We start from the raw sequence: 20,036 nt of genomic DNA on the forward strand, positions 1-20,036 counted from the left end.
GTCGAGTTTCCCTGTGGAAGGGCGGGCAAGGAGGCTAGTGCCACTATTGCACACCACCATTCCTGGCTCAAGCTGGCATGGCGTAGCGTGAACCACTTCTGGGCCTGTCCCTGCAGAGTTGAAAGAATCTCTGCTCTGGTGTGGCTCCTGTTCCCTAGACTGACTAGATGAAGCAATGCATGGTATCTTTTAGCCTGACTCGTTGAATGGCCCCTTGAACACTTAGTGGGGTACTGGTGGTTCATACAACAACTCAGCAGAGGAGGGCATGGAGGTGGAGAAGGGGAGCTGACAAATCTCACATCACCACCAGCTGTATAGAGACGCAACAGCAAAACAAGCTGTAGCACTGAGCCCTGTCCTGCATCCTTCCTAGTTGCAGAGTTACCCAGTGTGCTGTGAAAGAAATCCTTGACCATGCTGGTTCGTTGGATCATGTGTCAACAGTAACATGGATCTTGCTGCTGACTGCATTGCCCAACGATGCCACAACATTGCCTTTCATGTGATGGTACAGAGCTGGAATGGCCTTACATGCCCGACTGAGCCACCTATGAAATATCCAAATTCATTACGTGTAGCAGAACACAAGTCACATACTGTAGCTATTGGAGTGTGAATCTGCAATACGTGGTTAGAACCAATAGAGGACTCAGAGTCAGACTAAGGGAGCATATAAACAATATAAAAAAGGGCTTTCGACAACATAGCCTTTCAAACCATTTTAGAAGATATGACAATAGAGATCCCACAAAATTGCTTTTTTGTGGAATAGACCGAGTAGAAGAACACTGGAGGGGTACTAATATGAAAAGAGCCATCTAACAGAATGAGACCAAATGGGTATACCAACAAGTATGGCCCCTAAAGGGTTAAATGTAGAACTTGATGTGAACTGTTTTATTAACAATTTTTCATTATATAATGCCCAATATGGATATTATGGGATTATAGCCATACTAATTTCTTTATATATACAGACATATATTTTTATATTAGTGATGTATTTATCTATTATACTGTTAAAAAATGTATTTGTTTTATAGATAAGTATGACTTTTATTTATTCGTCAAGCACAAGCACTTTTCAAGCACCAAAGAACTTATATATATATATATATATATATATATATATATATGCACTGTATTTAATGAGCATTTTTACGAATTCATGAATTGATTATGCACTACTTATGAATTGTATTTTTTGTATAGATTATTTACTAACAGGGTTATAAAAGCAGCGCTGATTTTTTGTCACCTATTTCCAATATATTTAGGGAAACTTTTTTAGAAATATATTGAATATGGCCAAAATTGTAGCATTTCAAATATATTTCCAATATATTTGGGGGAAAAAATTAAGAATGTTTTTTTAAAATATATTTTTCTTCCATGTGGGATAGAACAAAACGATAAACCAAAAGTGTAGCGCCTTAAAGAAAATATCTAAATTCAGGCATAAAAAAAGATGTAAACACACTTGATAAACTACATCAACAGTCCATATAATGATCATGGTTCCCTTATATGCATATTAGTCCATAATTGAAGCACCAATCCAGTGAGCAGACAGCAAGGCAATGGTGTCCAGAAAAACAGACCGCCACCAATGGAAAAAATGCAACCTCACTGAATGTAGCGGCTGCTATTACAGCAGCAAATAAGCCTCAAAGACCCCTATGGAAGTCTCTCTGGAAATCACACAGTGGATGGTCTCGCCAATCGTTCATATCAGGACCCCTCTGAGACTAAATACCCCAGAGCCCAGTAGTGCTTTCATAGTGTAGTATGCTTTAATTCATCAATAAAATACACAACAAGTGCAAAAAAATAAAAACAATAAACTCACATAGGTTGCTGCTAGCAAACCAGAATCACACAGCAGTGAGATGTCAGTGCCAAATGCCACGACCCAACGTGTTTCATCTAAAAGGACGTTGTCAAAGGGGTCCTTTAGCATGACATCTGTATAAATATTTAGGAATTGGTGTCCCCAATCTGCAGGTGCTCACAATCTCGCTAAAACGCACCGACCGGAAATGGTATCAATCCCATTTTGCCGGCGAACCAGAACTCATCCGGCAGCCATGTATGGATAGACCCAGAAGTCAGCTCGCAGCCATATTCTGAAAAGCCAGGAAGCTACCAGACGGCCATGACAGAGGAGGGCAAAAAAACAGAAAACAAAGATGACTCCTCCCTCAAGGACCCAAACTAAATGTAACCAAAATAACCGACTAGTGTATGAACGCTAATTTCATTTAAAAAAAAAAAAAAAACCTATGTTAATATGAAATTAAAAATATGGGTATTTTGAAAAAATGTAAAACTTGCAAAAAGGGTAACAGCCATTAACATGATACAGTATATGACATCTATATTATGAACACCTCCAAATAGTAATTCTAAAAAATACCTAAAAATATGTAAATATTATATAAAAATAACCAATAGGAACATGGTAATGTTCAGATCAATCTTTACACAAACATAAGTAAAAAACACCAAAAAATAAAAAATTATACAGATATATGATACTAGGTGAATACAGTAATAAAATAATTTGGTGTCTAAAAAGCAACTAGTATCCCAATCAATGTTTAAACCATAAGGTGCATAAGTATGTTATTCTCCTCCAGTGGGGTTCCAATTTGTCAATACCAACAATTTAAATATCCTTGTGGTTCCTATTGTGTACATCCCTAAAGTGAGCAGAGACGCTATGAAGTTTATACCCCTGTTTAATATTATAGACATGTTCTCTAAGGCGATCTCTTAGCCTTCTTGCGGTCCTCCCAACGTACTGCAAACTGCATGTACATTGAAGGAGATAAACCACATGTAGAATTACATGAAATTAAGGTAGTCAGATCATAGGACTTATTTGGGGCTAACAGATGAAAACTGGGCGACCTTTTTTGCAATTATTTTCTGTCTCTTTACAAATGACACGTTTATTGCATGGGTGAAAACCCTTGATATTGAAAAAAAAATGTTGTTTTTTTTTGGGGGGGATAACTATGTTAGAAGCAAATTTGTCCCGCAAATTGGGAACCCTACTGAAGCTGTCTTCGGTAGGATAGTATTGAGAATGGGGTCTCTAGTTAAAATGTTGCAGTGGTTTTTGATAATACGTTTAACCTGCCAATGTTGAGTAGAAAAATTAGTTCAATGGGCAGGTATAATTGTTGGTCTCACGTGATAGGTTCCCTAATAGAGAAGTTCTGTCGGAATCTGCTACCTCTCTAATAATCTTCATCAGCTTTATATCCTTGCTGTATAAACCGTTCCTTCAGTATCTGACTCTGAGCATAAAAGTCTATGAGTGTACTACGATTTTGTTTCATTCTGACTATTTGTCTCTTAGGTATATTTTCTAACCAGGTAGGATTATGACAGCTGTTAAAAGAAATATAACTAGAGATGGCCTTGTGGTTCGCCCGGCTGTCGGTTCGTGGCGAACTTTTCGCAAATTCGCGAGAACACGAATGTTTGCTGATGTTCGCGCCGATGTTCGCGACGCCATTTTCTTTTACATTCTGAAGAACTTTGACCCATGGCACATCCATCAGGTGGTACAGGACAGCCAATTGAGACATTTCAGCACATGGACATACCCCCTACCTTATAAATAGACCTGAGCTGGCTGCCATTTTACACTCTGTATTTTGTCAGTGTAGGGAGAGGTTGCTGTGTGGAGCAGGGACAGACTTTTAGTGACACAAATCGCTAGGTAATAGGCCCACAAAAGTCCTTTTAAGGACTGGTATAGGTGTACTATTGTTTGGTGTGCACTTTATAGGGGTGTAATACACTTATAATATACTTTCTAATACAACTACAACTACAAAGAGTGACAAACTCAATTTCAAAAAAGTACTATAACTGGTGTGATTTACCAGTCGGCCCCCCAAAAACGACTGATTGAAGTGGGGTGTTATATATACTTTCATAATAGTGTATTTGGGTACTGCAGAATTTTTTTTCTGTTTTGCTGCGTTCCCTCTGCTACACACAGTGACAAACGTTACTGGCCAATTTATTTTATAACTGGTGTGATAGACCAGTGGCCCCCCAAAATGACAGATTGAAGCGGGGTGTTATATAACAATATGCTTTCATAATAGTGTATTTGGGTACAGTAGAAATGTTGCCTCTTTCGCTGCATTAACTCTGCTACACACAGTGACAATAGTTACTGGCCAATATTTTTTATCACTGGTGTGATAGACCAGGGGCCCCCCAAAAGGACAGATTGAAGCGGGTGTTATATACCTTCTTCCACATATACTGCGCTGCTCTAGAGACTTTTGTCACAGGGTCATTTAAAAAATGACAGGTGGAGGAAGAGGCAGGCCCTTCTGCAGGGGTGGTAGGGGTAGGGCAGGAGCACTAGGCCGGAGCCAAAGTGGGAAGTTTCAGAAGGTGCATTCGATTACGTCAAAGGATGCACCAGACTTGGTTGAGTGGCTCACCCAGCCTTCCTCTTCTGCACCCTCCTCATCCTCTCTATCTGCACCCTCTTCACTCTCTGCTGTGTGCACTCCCAAAGACACCACCACCAACACTACCACCACCATATACCCTCCACTTGAGTCACTGGAATTATTTTCCGATCCATCACAAGATATTTGCGATGCGCAGCCATTCTTGGCATTGGATCAGGAAGAGGAGGTAGCAACAGCCGCCACTCAGCAGTCTGACGACAGTACCCAGATGAGCCCAAGGAGGTTGGTCCCGCTGTTGCTGCCTACTCCGAGATCTCTAATGTTAGTGGTGGGGAAGGTGACGTCGAGGATGACGTGTCTATGGATGTCAAGTGGGTGCCCACAAGAGAGGAAGAGGAGGGTAGTTCAGAGGGAGAGATGGGCCAGCAGATAGGGAGGAGAAGCAGGCGAAACTTACATTGCACAGGAGGGACAAAGCAGACTACTAATGTATCAGGAGCGAGCCATCAACCATGTACGGTCACATCTGGCACTCCCAGGACACCGTCACATGGCTCAGCAGTGTGGGCTTTTTTTAACGTGTCCTCAGCTGACAAGCCATCTGCAGCCTTTGCCGCTTAAGTCGCGGTAAGCCCAACACTCACCCAGGGATGACCGCCTTAAGAAGGCACCTGGGCTCCCATCACCGAGCCCAGTGGGAGCAACACCGTCAGAACCCACAAAGCCACACTCCATGCTCTGACCATCCAGCCTCTTTTCCTTCTCCTTCTCCTCACAGTTGTCCTCCATTCCACCTTCCATCATGCCGTCCTCACATTTTTCTGGAAAAAGCCAGGGTTCCATGGCCCAAATGTTGGAGCATAAAAAAATGATGACGCTGGAGAACCCTCTTGCCCAACGGTTGACCGCTGGCTTGTCGGAACGTATAGCCCGCCAACTACTGCCATATCAACTGGTGGACTCGGAGGAATGGAAGGTCCCAGGAAGGAAATATTTCTCGCAGAAGGGCATTCCAGAGCTATATGGCCATGTTCAGCAGCAAGTGAATGTATCTCTGGCACACAGTGTCGGTGCCAAGATACATCTGACCACAGACACGTGGTCTAGCAAACACGGGCAGGGAAGGTATATAAATTTTACTGCCCACTGGGTGAACATTCTGATGGCCGTCAAGCATGTAACCCATGGCACCCATGTAAATTTGGTTTTACCACCACGGATTGCATGCAGGCCTGCCTCTTCTCCTCCTCCTACTCCATCCTCCCTCTCCTCCTCCTTTTCTGCTGCTACCGTCTTTTCCGCTGCGGGGCCCAAGATCCCCAGAACCTATTGCACATGCCAGGTGAGACGTTGCCATGCTGTGCTGCCTCTGTTGTGCCTGGAATCCAAGAGCCACACTGGTCCTGCACTCCTTTCAGCTTTGCGTTCACAGGCAGATCAATGGCTTACACCACTCAATTTGACTGTTGGTAAAGTGGTGTGCGACAACGGTGCCAATCTGCTGAGCGCGCTGAAACAGGGCAAAATTACACACGTGCCATGCATGGCACACGTCCTGAACTTGGTCGTGCAGCGATTTGTTGTCAAATACCCTGGGGTCCAGGACGTCTTGCGGCAGGCCGCTAAAATCTCGGGCCATTTCAGAAGATCTTACACAGCCATGACTCGCCTTGCTGACATTCAGCGGCGACACAACCTTCCCGTCAGGCGTCTTATTTGTGACTGCCCGACGCAATGGAACTTTGTACTGTATATGCTTGATAGGCTGCTCCAGCAGAAACGTGCAGTTAACGACTACCTGTACGAACTCTGCGGCAGGACAGGTTCTGGGGAGCTTGGGTTTTTTTCACCCCGTCAGTGGCTGCACATGCGCGAAGCATGCAGACTTCTGCGGCCAGTGGGGTTACCAGTGACATTACTACAGTAATCAGTGCTATACATATGCACTGTTACTGTAAAAATAACACTGGCAGTGAAGGGGTTAACTTTTTTTGCGAGGGAGGGGTTAAATGTGTCCCTAGGGGCGTGATTCTAACTGTGATTGGATGTGGCTACTGGTGTAAGAACAGAGATCAACGGTCCTACATAGCAGAACCGTATGATCTCCATTCTTACACAGGGGAGAATGACAGGCAGCTTTATTTACATTAGCCGCCTGCCTTTCTCCCGGTGTAACGGACGATCGCGAGTGCCCGGCGGACATCGGGCACACGCGCGGGGGGGGGGGGGGGGGTCCGTGACCAAGCGGGAGCGCGTCTCTGGCGGCGCGCGCTCGCTCCCTAGAGCCTCACAGGCTAGCGACGTAGCCCTACGTCGCTTTGCCTGTGAGGGGCTGACCGCTGCCGTAAATAGTCGTGCGGCGGTCGGCAAGTGGTTAACTAGTAATTGCTCTATAATGCAATGCTGTACTCAAGCAAAATTTTATAGAATTTTTTTCAAACAAATAGAGCTTTCATTTGGTGGTATTTGATCACCACTGGGTTTTTTTTCTATTTGCGATATAAATGAAAAAAGGCCACAAAATTTGAAAAAAAAATATGCTTTACTTTCTGCTATAATACATATCCAAAGAAAAATTTAAAAAAATACATGTCTTTGGTATAAAAAAAAAACAAAAAATCCCAATAAGTGTATATTTATTGGTTTGTGTGAAAATCATAGAGTCTACAAACTATGGTGTATGTATATTAGATTTTTTTAATTTTTATTTTACTAATGTCACTGATCTGCGACTTGTATTGGGACTGCGATAGTATGGCGGCCAATCTGACACTAACCGATGCTGGGGGGAACTGACTAACTGCCACTGACATCACCAGTGACATTATTTCACTGGGCAGAACATCTGGGCAGACAGGGCACGATGTCAGTGCAGGGCAGTCAGTGAGTTGTTAGTCAGTGCAGGGCAGTCAGTGAATGGTATGTCAGTGCAGGGCAGTATGTCAGTGCTGGGCTGTCAGTGCAGGGCAATATGTCATTGCTGGGCAGTCAGTGAGTAGTATGTCGGTGCAAGGAAGTACAGTATGTCAGTGCAAGACAATATGTCAGTGCAGGGCAGTATGTCAGTGCAGGGTGGTCAGTGCAGGGCAGTATGTCAGTACAGGGCAGTATGTCAGTGCAGGGCAGTATGTTAGTGCAAGACAGTCAGTGCAGGGCAGTGTGTCTGTGCAAAGCAGTCAGTGCAGGGCAGTATTTTAGTGCAAGACAGTCTGTGCAGGGCAGTATGTCAGTGCAGGGCAGTGTGTCTGTGCAGAGCAGTCGGTGCAGGGCAGTATGTTAGTGTATGATAGTCTGTGCACACCCCTGAAATGCACACCCCTTTTACAGCAACTGCCGTCCCTCCCTCTCCAGCCAGAAAAAAACCCACAGAGGCCAAGCCATCTTTCCCCTAGACCCTCAGATATGCAGAAACCCCAAGGGCAGCACTAAAATATCTAATCTTACATGTAACACGTGCAGAACTAGAAGGAGGGCTGGAGCAATCTCCTTCAAGGCTCGCCACTCCCCCTCCCTAAGTCCCACCCAATCACAGCTGTGAGCCTTGCATCAGCCAGTAAAATCCCCAATATGGAATAGAGTCACTCTATTAGCTCAGCTGCTGGGAGAGGAGGTAGGAGATGGGATCTGTGTCCACACTGTTGCGGCATGTGTTTGTTAACCCACCAGGCATCATGGAGAGATTGCCCCAATCATCAGAATGAAACTGTCAGTGACCGACCTTGAGTTCCGGGACCCACCCTGGGGCAAGTCAGGAATTCCTTGAGTGTCTCAGGCAATTCGGGACTGTTGGCTACTGTGACAGTGATCAGTATCCGCTGTCACTGTACTAATGACACTGGCTGGGAAAGGGTTAACATCTAGGGCTGTCAAGGGGTTAAATGTGTGGCCTAACAAATGTGGAATATGTGCACAGTGTGCTGATTTTACTAAGAGATCTCTTTGTTTCTTATCTCTGCTTTGCAAGCATCAGAAACAGAGAGTTTGTTCCCTCTGTACAGAGCCCTGTGTTGATTTTCAGCCCTACTGATCAGCAGGTCCCAGCTATGAATTATTGTCTGGGACTTGCTGACAGACTCCCACTGTGTGCAGTCACAGCAGGTGTCAGTGGTGGTGGAGGGGGGCAGCAGTGTGCATGTGCATGCCCTATACCCAGAAGCAGGCAGTGACGTACCAGTACGTCTCTGTGCCTGAATGGGCCACCTGTCTGCAGTACAATGCGGGAGGGCAGTCCGGAAGAGGTTAAATATGTTATATTGTCATATGTTACTAACAACAATGATGAAATAATTTATCGTTACTCTTTTTTACAGCAAGCTGAACCTGAATTGGGTTGTAATACTAGAGATATGGATGACGTTCTGGGAGGTAAGTAAAATGATTAACACACATACACACCATTATGCATTTGTGCAAATTACCAATTGTGAATCTGTAGATTTGTAATTCTTTACGCAAAAATTAAAACTATTTTCTTTAGAGCAGAAGTAAACTCAGCCTCCAGAATCCTCATTTATCACATGATCAATATTTTAAACCTTTTAAAAGCACCCCACAGTGTTTTTTTTTTCTGCCCTTAGCACCTTTTTGTTGCTTTTACAGCTTACCTTAGAAAGTACTCTCCATGATGCTTTTTTTTTTTTTTTGTTTGTACTAACAAACAATTTTTCAGGACAAGTTTTTCAGTAGAGTTGGGTGAACGATTCCGCCCAAGCATAGGTTCGTGCCAAACATTGGCTGTTCGCCCATCTTAATTGTCGAAGCGATCAACCAATTGTTTGGCCTGCGAATAACCAAAATGCTTTGGAGCAGTGCTGGCCCAAGACATTGTGCTGCCTGGGTCCAAGAATGAAATGCTGCTCCCCCCCCCCCCCCCAAAAAAAAAAAATCATGGTCATCAAAATGCCCCCACATCCATTCTTTTATATCATGATAATTTAAAACGAAAATTTAATTTGAAACACTCAAAATGCAGGGATCAGGTGGGCATTGCACTCAGAATGTAGAGATCAGGAGTGCGTTGTGCTCAGAAGGTAGAGATCAGGAGTGCGTTGTGCTCAGAAGGTAGAGATCAGGAGTACGTTGCGCTCAGAAGGTAGAGATCAGGAGTGCGTTGTGCTCATAAGGTAGAGATCAGGAGTGCGTTGCGCTCAGAAGGTAGAGATCAGGAGTGCTTTGCGCTCAGAAGGTAGAGATCAGGAGTGCTTTGCGCTCAGAAGGTAGAGATCAGGAGTGCTTTGCGCTCAGAATGTAGAGATCAGGAGTGCTTTGCGCTCAGAATGTAGAGATCAGGAGTGCATTGCGCTCAGAAGGTAGAGATCAGGAGTGCGTTGCGCCCAGAATGTAGAGATCAGAAGTGCATTGCGCTCAGAAGGTAGAGTTCAGGAGTGCGTTGCGCCCAGAAGGTAGAGATCAGAAGTGCGTTGCGCTCAGAAGGTAGAGATCAGGAGTGCGTTGCGCTCAGAAGGTAGAGATCAGGAGTGCGTTGCGCTCAGAAGGTAGAGATCAGGAGTGCGTTGCGCTCAGAAGGTAGAGATCAGGAGTGCGTTACGCTCAGAAGGTAGAGATCAGGAATGCGTTGCGCTCAGAAGGTAGAGATCAGGAGTGCGTTGCGCTCAGAAGGTAGAGATCAGGAGTGCTTTGAACTCAGAATGCAGGTTCTTCTGTGATTTGCTGAGCAGATCAGCAGGTTCTGGCCATTTGCTCATTGGCTCGGGACAGGTTGATCGGCTTGTGCTGTAGCAAATCATAGCACAGCTGTGGGGGTGGCGGGCACACACACACATGCTCCCTACCTAAAAGTGTGGATCACGTATACATTTCATGTTCTGGTCATTTCTTGTTAATGATCATCTATGATTTAATCATGTGTCCAGAACAATGTATTTTGGAGCTACAAGTCCTGTGACAATGATCCGATCGTGTCGGTCAATGTATGGCAGATGGTTACTCCTGATAGTCGGATCTGAAGTCTGAGGAATAAGAAATGAGAAGAGATGTGTGCCCTTCCCCAGAATGTAAATCATTCTTCTGGGTGGATCTCCCCCCTCTCCCCATCTACATGAAGGTGACTGGGGTGACTGACCTCTTCGTTGGGGGTGACTGGACACTTCTTCAGTTAGCCCCAGTTCATCACGTTCCCAGTGTGTGGGATCAGAGTGTGGGCTGTACTGAGCAGGCTCCGGGCAGTGTCGGTGCCCATGTCTCCGCCTCCCCCTTCCACTGCTTTGCACGATCTGCTCACCTGCTCTCCACCACCGCCACACTTAAAGTAAATAGTGACTCAGCAGCAGCAGCCGGGCACCGTGATATGTGCGATGCAGCCTGCACACTTAGTACACTCCCTTTGTTTTTTCCCCCCACAGCGCTGTACACATATCTTTTATTATTACTGGGGGACCAAGAGCAGAGCAGCGCCCCCTGGTGTCCAAAATGTTATCTATATCATGTAGTGCTTGTCTACAGCAGGGATAAATGAAGAAAAAAACACCTGCCGTAGGACAATCTGATTTGTCGCCCCCCTTATAGTGCCGCCCGTGTCCAATGTACCCAGTGGGACCCATGGTAGGGCCGGCCCTGCTTTGGAGGCCCATTCAGGGCAGGGAGCACTGTCAGAGCCATCATTGCAGAAAATAATGACTCTATCCAATTATGGCTTATTGCTCTTAGTCCCACCCCACACTATAAAACTATTCCTTTAATGGCAGTTATTTGCAATGTGATAGTGGCATAGAGAGAGATAGAACAGGTCTCTGTTCAGTGCTACTAGCGAGTTAGTGTGATATAGTTTGCTATTGTGATTCTATTGTCAGTGTAAAATATCAGTTTAGTGTGAATCTAGTGATAGTTCAGTGTGAGTGTAGTGCGACCATTCATTTTTACTTTCTTTAGTGTCAGTTTATTTTGACAGGGCAGGTTTCCTGCAGAATATTTCAGTGTGTTTGTGCATGTTTAACACAGTATATTTCAATGTGTTAGTGCACATTTAACACAGTTTATTTCAGTGTGTTAGTACATGTTTAACGCAGTATATTTCAGTGGGTTACTGCACGTTTGGAACAGTATATTTCAGTCCGTTACTGCACATATAATGCAGTACATTTCAGTGCGTTACTGCACATTTAACGCAGTAAATTTCAGTGCGATAGTGCACGTTTAAGATGACATATTTCAGTGCGTTAAGCCACGTTTAACGCAGTATGTTTCAGTGCGTTAGTGCACGTTTAAAGCAGTATATTTCAGTGTGTTAGTGCACATTTAGCTATTTTCAGTGCAGAGATTCTTTCAGCTCTGCAGGGGCAGGCCCAGAGGTGGTTCACGCTACGCCAGCTGGAGCCAGGTATGGTGGTGTGTGATAATTGCACAAACCTCCTGTCCGCCCTTAGACAGGCAAAGTTGATATATGTGCCATGCCTCGCAAATGTCCTCAGACTGGTGGTGGAGCATTTCCTAAGTAGGTACCATGGCTAGGAAGATCTGCTAAAGAAGGTATAGAAGAGTCTGTAGCCATTTTAGGTGGTCATACTGTACACAGCCAGTGCTCGGTTGGCTGAAATTCAGTGGGAATTCCACCTGCCCGTAAACCGCCTGATTTGTGACATGTCAACCAGGTGGAACTTGACCTTGGCAATGCTGCAGCGGCTGCACATGCAGCAGAGGGCCGTCAACGAGTACCTTTGTGAGTATGGCACAGCAACAGGCTCCGGCCAGCTCGGCAATTTTTCCCCACACCAATGGCTGCTGATAAAGGATGCATGCACTGTACTGTCACCATTTAACCACTTGCCGACTGCCTAACGCAGATCTACGTCGGCAGTCAGCCCCTCACAGGCAAAGCGACGTAGGTCTACGTCGCTAGCCTGTGAGGGTCTAGGGAGCGCGCGCGCGCCCCCGGAGGCGCGCTCCCGCGCGGTCACGCACCCCCCCGTGCGTGTGACCGGCGGACCCGATGTCCGCCGGTCACTCGGCGATCGGCGGGGGAGAGGGAGAAAGTCAGGCGGCTTGTGTAAACAAGCTGCCTGTCATTCTCCCCGGTGTATGAAGGATGATCATACGGTTCTACTGTGTAGAACCGTCGATTACTCTTCATACATCTGAAGCCACAGCCAATCACAGTAGAAAGCACGCCCCTAGGGACATACACAGCCCCTCCCTCTCAAATAAAGTTAACCCCTTCACTACCAGTGTATTTTTACAGTAACAGTGCATATGTATAGCACTGATTACTGTAGAAATGTCACTGGTAACCCCAAAAATGTCAGTCAAGGGTCCGATCTGTCCGCCGCAATGTTGCAGTACCGCAAAAAAATCACAGATCGCCGCCATTACGCGTTAAAAAAAACAACAAAAATGACAAAAATCTTTCCCTTTGTTAGTAAACGCGATAACTTTTGCGCAAACCAATCAAAATACGCTTTTTGCAATTTTTTTTAACCAAACATATGTAGCATAAAACAAATTGGCTGGAAATGTTAAAAAATTTAGATTTTTACATTTTTTGGGGGGGGAATATCATATAAAAAAATGTGAAAAATATTGCTATTTTTGCAAAATTGACGCTCTTTTTTTGTTTATAGCGCGTGATCGAAAAATCGCACAGGTGATCAAATACCACCAAAAGAAAGCTCTGTTTGTGGGAAAAAAAGGACGCCAAATTCGTTTAGGTACAGCGTCGCACGACCGCGCAATTGTCCGTTAAAGTCACGCAGTGCCGAATCGCAAAATACCCCCTGGTCAGGAAGGGAGTAAAATCTTCCGGGGCTTAAGTGGTTAAGGAGGCCACAAGGATGGTGAGTCGTGACAGTGCATGCATCAGTGAGACAATCCCTGTTGCGTTCTTGCTGTAGCAGACTTTACCTGACATTACGGACAGGGCACACGAGGCAGAACAGCGGGAGGAAGAGGAAAACTTCCTTTCCTCTCAAGGCCTGCTTTATGCAGACATCATTCTTGCCACGCCACAGAACACACAAGAGGAGAGGGAGGAGGGGGAGGAGGATTCTAGCAGTTTTGGAGGCATTAAAGCAAAGCAAGACATTCGTCATCCCTTAAGAGATGGTTTTCCATCACCATAATCCTTGAGAGTAGTACATGGCTGGGAGGAGGCAGTTCCAGATACTGTAATCCTCAGTGACCCAGAGGAGTCTGCTTCTCATGCCTCTGCAAACTTGCGGTGCATGGGCTCCCTCAGGTTTCAAGGCCTACAAAAGGACCCGAGAATATGTGGCATCAAGCAGAAGGATCCCTATTGGTTGGCAACCCTCCTTGACCACCGTTACAAGGGGGAAGTCTCAGAATTCGTTCCATCCCCACAGAAGGAGCAGAAGATTAACTCTCTTAAAGGACACCTTAAAGAGGAGTTTATGTAACACCTTTCCCGACTGGTAGATTACGGTCTTGTGGAAAATGTAGTATTGAGGCTTCTGTTGGTCAGGGAGGAGCGATGGAGAAGGGGCTGCCTAAGTAATGCATTTCACAATTTTTTTTAGTCCTTGGCACCCAAAGCTGTCAGCTTCAACATCTTATTGGCGGCATCTGCATCATATGGTGGGTCATGAGAATAGACCCCCGGCCAGCACTTGCTCAGTATGCAATTGAGCTGCTGGGCTGCCCTGCATCCAGCGTGCTTTCCGAACGGGCATTCAATGCTGCTGCATGTTTTGTGACCGATAATAGAACGCATCTGTCCACAGACTCTCAGGTCCAGCTGACATTTATCAAAACGAATCAGTCCTGGATTATCAAGCCCCTGATGCCGATGTTGATGATTAAGTGTCTTTTGGATGTGGAATCTCTGAAAGACTTCTAGGCTGCCTAGCTTTCTGGGTGTTGATTTCATCTGGAAGAACTTTTTGATGTACGTTTCCTGGGCACAATTAACACTCAAAGATTATTTTTTCTGCACCTGTTTGACAGGTGCATATCATTTAAATTTTTGACGGCAAGGCTAATTCTTGCTTTCATCAAGCGTACCTCTATAGGATTACGGTGTAAAGGCACCACCAACACCCAAAGCCCAGTTTTTCCCACACCTGTTACTTTTATCCAACGTCTGCAAAAGCAACACCAGAATTTATCCAAAAAATGTTGAATCTTGTTCCTTGTGCACTATATTGTGGCCTCATCATACAAACTGGCTCACCAAACTGTTATTTCCAAAGTAAAGAAAGCTTGTAGGAAAAATGAAATTTTTTATGGCTTCATAAATGTCATTTTTGCTGCAGCAGCTTCTATACACTGTACAGATGTGCCACTTTAGAGGCAGACTATATTGAAATAAATTTTCACTTTAAGCATTAGTAAATCACTGCTCATTTAAAAAATGATGTTTTTTACAAACTTTTTTTCTAATTGATACATGTCCCCCAGGGCAGTACCTGGACCCCCATAACCATTGTATGCCCAATTACTTGCATATACTGTAAGCCTTCAAAATGGGCACTCAGGTCCCATAGACTTCAATAGGGTTTGTTATTTGGTTCCAAACATTTGCGATGTTCAAAAGTTCTGCCACGAACTGAACAGGGGGTCGTTTGGCCCATCCCTACTTTCAGGGTATTCAAAGTGAAGAAATGTCATCAGCACACCAAGGATTCCTTGAAAGGGTCCAAAGCTTTATTCCGTGGTCACATAACAAATATGTAGCAACACAGGGCCCCTTTATCAGGCCTCCTAAACGTTGCTATATATTTATCATGTGAACATGAAATAAAGCTTTGGACCCTTTGGGGGAATCCTTGGTTTGCTGATGACATTTCCTCACTTCAAGTATCCACGGTTTCCAACCTATGGTCATTATAGCACCCAGGATCACTGAACAGCCGGTTATTTTGAATGTGTGCGTGGGAAATATTGCATTTGGATTCCACTTTCTGGGTATATCCCCTTCTTCAAGGTTCCAGCAGTACCCCAGAGTACTGCTGGGACCTTAAAGAAGGGGCCTTCCCCCGAAAGCTTGTCCCGAATAAGTGCACTAATATAGCTATAACCACCTCACAGCTTACTTTCTTTTCTATGTCTCCCAGTTGCAGCCTGCACCATATTAACTGTTGGCATCCTCCTCCAGTGGAGAAAATTCATGAAGAAAATTTATTGTCGCAATCTTGCGCATGCGCGGTAGTCACATAGGGTGTTTCAGGAACTTTCAGGAAATTTGCAATGGGCCGCTACTTAGATGGGATTTCAATGCAATGCTGCCGAGTACAGATGACATAGGCACGATAGCTTTGTGATTGGGCTGATGGCAAAGGGCCCAAAAGGCGCATGCGCAAATTACGTCATTGCATTGAACAGCTCCTGATTTCTCTGAAATGGCGCAGGTTAGAAAATAAAAGGTGAATAGGTGGCGGATATATGTACATACTGTGGTATTCAATAAGCTATACGTGTCATTGTACATGCTTTTTTAATGAAAATATTTTTTCAATAAACTTGTGCACTTTATACATCACTACCTGTCGAACTTGCCAGTCATTAACCTCTTTCTTTATACCACTGGGGAGCTTTACCCCCAGAGGTATATTTTTTGTTTTTTCCTGCATGCTTTTGGTTATTTGACGAGAACCCTTTTGGCGACATAGTATATGGGCAAGTTATGTCATAATACTTTAGATCAGGGGTCAGCAACCCATCCATTGCATTCTACCCATCGAGTGGGTGGTTGACGGGCAGATTTTGAACACTCCTCTGCTTTGCGGACCCCCACACCTCGACGCCAGTCTTTCCTTGCAGCCTTCCCCATTGCGCTCATTCTTTCTCACAGCAGAAATCATGAGGCAGCTTAGCTCAGAACAGAGGACGGAAGTGGGACCTGGCCAAGTTAACTTTTTAAGTTAACCGTCAGATGATTGGTTGCTAGGCGGTCCTAGCAACCAATCACCAGCTTGGTAATATGGAAAGTTAACTCCGGCATCTCCGGCTCCCACCCTCTGTCCATAGCTGTGCTGCCTCCCGCTTCTGCTCTGTGTACACCCCTATAGGTAGGACAATGAATCTACTGCTCTTCTGATGTATAGTAGTGTACTGTATGTGAGCGTGTGTGTGTGTTTGTGAGGGGGGGGGGGGTGATGTAAAGGGCACAGAGGACATTGCTGGGGAAGGCAGAGGGCACTATTTTGGGGATGGAGAGTATGATGTGAAAGGAGCAGGGGACAATGCTATGGTGGGGGGGGGGGGGGCAAAGGGGCGGAGGACACTACTGTGTGGGGGGTGATGTGAAGGGGGCAAAGGACACTGCTATTGGGGCAGAGAACATTGCTATGGTGGGGGTAGGCAGAAAGGCAGAGGACACTACTTTGGGGGGGGGGGGGGAGTGTTTATGTGAAAGGGGCAGCAGACACTGCTATGGGAAGACAGAGGACATTACTGTGTGTTGGGGGTGCAGAGGACACTATTGTGGGCAGGGCCAACACCAGCATAAGGCAGCTTAGGCAGCTGCCTTAGGGTGCCAGGATGGGGTGAGGGTGGTAAAGTCTGAATCCCCAGCCACTTACAGCTGAGGCATAAACCCTGATATGTCACCAAAGCCCCCCCCCCCCCCAACAGGGCTTCTAAAATAATTGTAAAAAATATTGTAACATTTAATAAAATATAAAATAGTAAGAAATAATAAAAATAAAAACTACTGACACAATCCACTGCCCTACTGACACTAACCTCTGCTCTGCTGACACATCCACTGCCTGAAAGACACTATTCACTGCCCGACAGACAATGTCTACTGCCCCACAGACATTGTCCACTGCCCTAAACTGTCCACTGCCCGACAGACAATGTCCACTGCCCTACAGACAATGTCCACTGCCCTACAGACAATGTCCACTGCCCTACAGACAATGTCCACTTTTAAGGTAGGCTAAGTCCTTGCTAGTTAATGTCTTTAAAAAAAGGGCACTGAACACAAGTCATCTTTGCTCTCTTTAAGTTGTTCAATTATATCTCCACCTCTCAAAGGTTGTCTACAGTGCCAGGACAAGGTCATCTAAAACCAGGGCAAACATGCCAAACTGCGCCCCCCCCCCCCCCTTCCCCATGATGTATGACCATTATGTGTCTGCAAAAATCCCCCCATAAAAACACTGACCACTAATCTGCAAGCTTATCCCCCAAGTATAAATTCCTCCCTCCCCTCTCCAAGTACAAATCCGCCCCCCTGCTGAAATCCACTCGTCTCATCAAAAATCTTCTACCTCTAAAATTTTCGATCCTAGTACACATCTTCTCCCCGCCCCCTTTAAATTTTCTCTTACTAGCACCAATTCCCCCCCCCCCCAGCACAAATCTTTTTCCCCATCCCCCCTCACAACACAAATCCCCCTAAATCCCCACTGTTAGCACTACCCCTCCCCCCCCCAATTTCCCCTCCTAGAACAATACTTATCCTCTCTCCCAATCTCCTTGTGGCACTCCCCCCCCTCACAACACATGATACCACAGTGAACGGGGGGCAATCGTCCCTTCTGCCCACCCCTTGTCCCAGCCCTGGTTGTCTACCCCTGCTTTAGATAATGGAACAGTATTGCAGGAGAATATACTACCAACGTAATTCTTTCTTCGCCCATGGAAGGCAAACTAAAATGATTACTTAACTCACCCCCTTTTAATTAGCTTATACTTACTGCTCACCACTCCCACACTCAGTTCAATTGTCAGGAGTGAAATACCCGACCCTTGCCCTTTCTCACATCTGATAGCACTGATCCCCCACGATTGGCCCATTGATGTCACATGAGGGCAGGGAAGGGGTCTATAGCTTTGTGTAAGCTCTGAGTCAGTCTTAAGGAAAGATGAGTTAATGCGACCCTTTCCTTAAACCCGCAGGAGCATACAAAACAGATCTACACTGAAAAATGTTATCCAAATGCATTTATTTTATTTGTTTGAAAGCACTGCTGGAGCCCCCTAAAATACAGCTGCGTTCTCTTTTACTCTCCTACATCACATATGGCATGAGCAACCCTGACATATGTCTCTATGGGGAGATTTTGGGTGTAGGGTGTACCCAAACCAATGCAAGTTCCAACTTTTATAAAGCCAGTATCTGCATGAAAACTTCTGCAAGCTCTAGCAGCTTTGTGTGAGGGATTATTCTGACACGACCAATAATATATGGCATTGTGGGTTTGTTTAGCCAAAGCTTTTTTTTTTATTTTGCTTTAAAAAAAAAAGATTAAATACCCATGTCTGGTTGTTTTTGCAGTCGGTGTCCCAATGGGGAGAGTTCCTTTAAATGCTTACACTGGAAGTGAAACAGGAAGTGACAGGAAATCACTACAAAATGATGGAAATTACCCTCTTAGACATTTGTCACCTGAACCGGTGTCCCCATTGGAAGATTTAACCGCACCCTGTTTCTGTAGTGCCAACTTGAAAATCTTTGAAATTCCCCTTACTTTTTGATTCAGTGACAATGGTCACAGCTCCAGCTGGGATACAGGCAGAGATGTATAGTAACGAAGTAGAACTACTTAAGTACTGTACTTAAGTACCGAAATGCGGTATCTGTACTTTCCTAGAGTAGATTTTTTTTCTCCTACTTCCACTTTTACTTCACTACATTTTTTCAATGATTTAGATACTTCTACTCAAGTATTTTTTTTTTGTGCTGCATAGTTACTCGTTACTTTTAAAAAAATTACCACTGCCAGAACATTAGATGGCAGGTTGCATAAAGCTCAAAAAAATGTGTATAATGTCATTTGTAAATCAGCGCATACGAAAATAAAGGCTGTGTATAATAAAAGCTGCTATACCAAATCTTTCCAATAAAAAGAAAATATGAAACAAACAAATAAATGGTGCTACAGCGCTTAAAGTTCATCAAGAAACTACTAACAAACACAGGTTAATCATTTGAATAAATCATTTGAAATAATAAAAACAATATGATGTTCATACTTTTGACTTCTTTCTTTAATAACTACATAACACAGTACTTGTACTTCTACTTTCAGTACTTGAGTAGAAATTTTTTTTCAAAACTACTGGTACTTTTTACTTTTAGTACTTAAGTAGCAAATTTTTTGAAAAAACTACTTGCAATACTTAAGTAAAAAAAATGTTGAATACTTTAGTACTTCTACTTAAGTAACTTTTTCTGCGAGCACTTCCACTTCTACTCAAGTCACTTTTTGATCGAGCACTTGTACTTTTACTCAAGTAGAAATTTCGAGTACTTTATACAAGTCTGGATACAGGAAAAAGAACTTAGTAGAGGGTCTACCACTATCCAAAAAAAAAAAAAAGAAAAAATGCCTTCAGAGTTACAAAAATGTATTATTTGTAAATTGCAGTATATTTACTTATTTTCCTAGAAACAGATTGCATAATTCCGCACATGTTTATTCATTTATGTTTTAGTCCTAGAAAACGGAGGAAGGGGTTTAGAGTCCCAACAATTAGACCTGAAAGCAGCTGGAGAAGATCCAAAGTCTCCTACGGTAAGATACAACACACTGAGAATTCTTGCAGGCACTTAAGCCCCGTACACACGTAGCGAACGTCGGCCGAACGATCGGCCGTCTTTTGTACAGGGCTGTCGTGTCGGCTGAAAACTGCAAAAGACTGCACATGAATTTTGTCGGCCAACAA

At 44.5% G+C, this 20,036-nt stretch overlaps 1 protein-coding gene across 1 annotated transcript in view; it reads left to right on the forward strand.

The window, feature by feature from the left end:
* Window positions 1-20,036, forward strand: part of LOC309569822 (ribosomal protein S6 kinase 2 beta-like) — a gene marked incomplete at its 3' end in the record, with an annotated part of 195,203 nt that overhangs the window by 60,677 nt on the left and 114,490 nt on the right. The window contains exons 7-8 of the mRNA XM_082275825.1: window positions 8,762-8,816; window positions 19,806-19,885. Coding sequence (XP_082131951.1) covers window positions 8,762-8,816; window positions 19,806-19,885 — 135 coding nt within the window. The remainder of the gene's footprint in view (window positions 1-8,761; window positions 8,817-19,805; window positions 19,886-20,036) is intronic.

The sequence above is a fragment of the Pelophylax lessonae genome (genome assembly GCF_965119305.1).
Source record: "Pelophylax lessonae genome assembly, chromosome: 13".
In the NCBI taxonomy this organism is placed as follows: domain Eukaryota; kingdom Metazoa; phylum Chordata; class Amphibia; order Anura; family Ranidae; genus Pelophylax; species Pelophylax lessonae.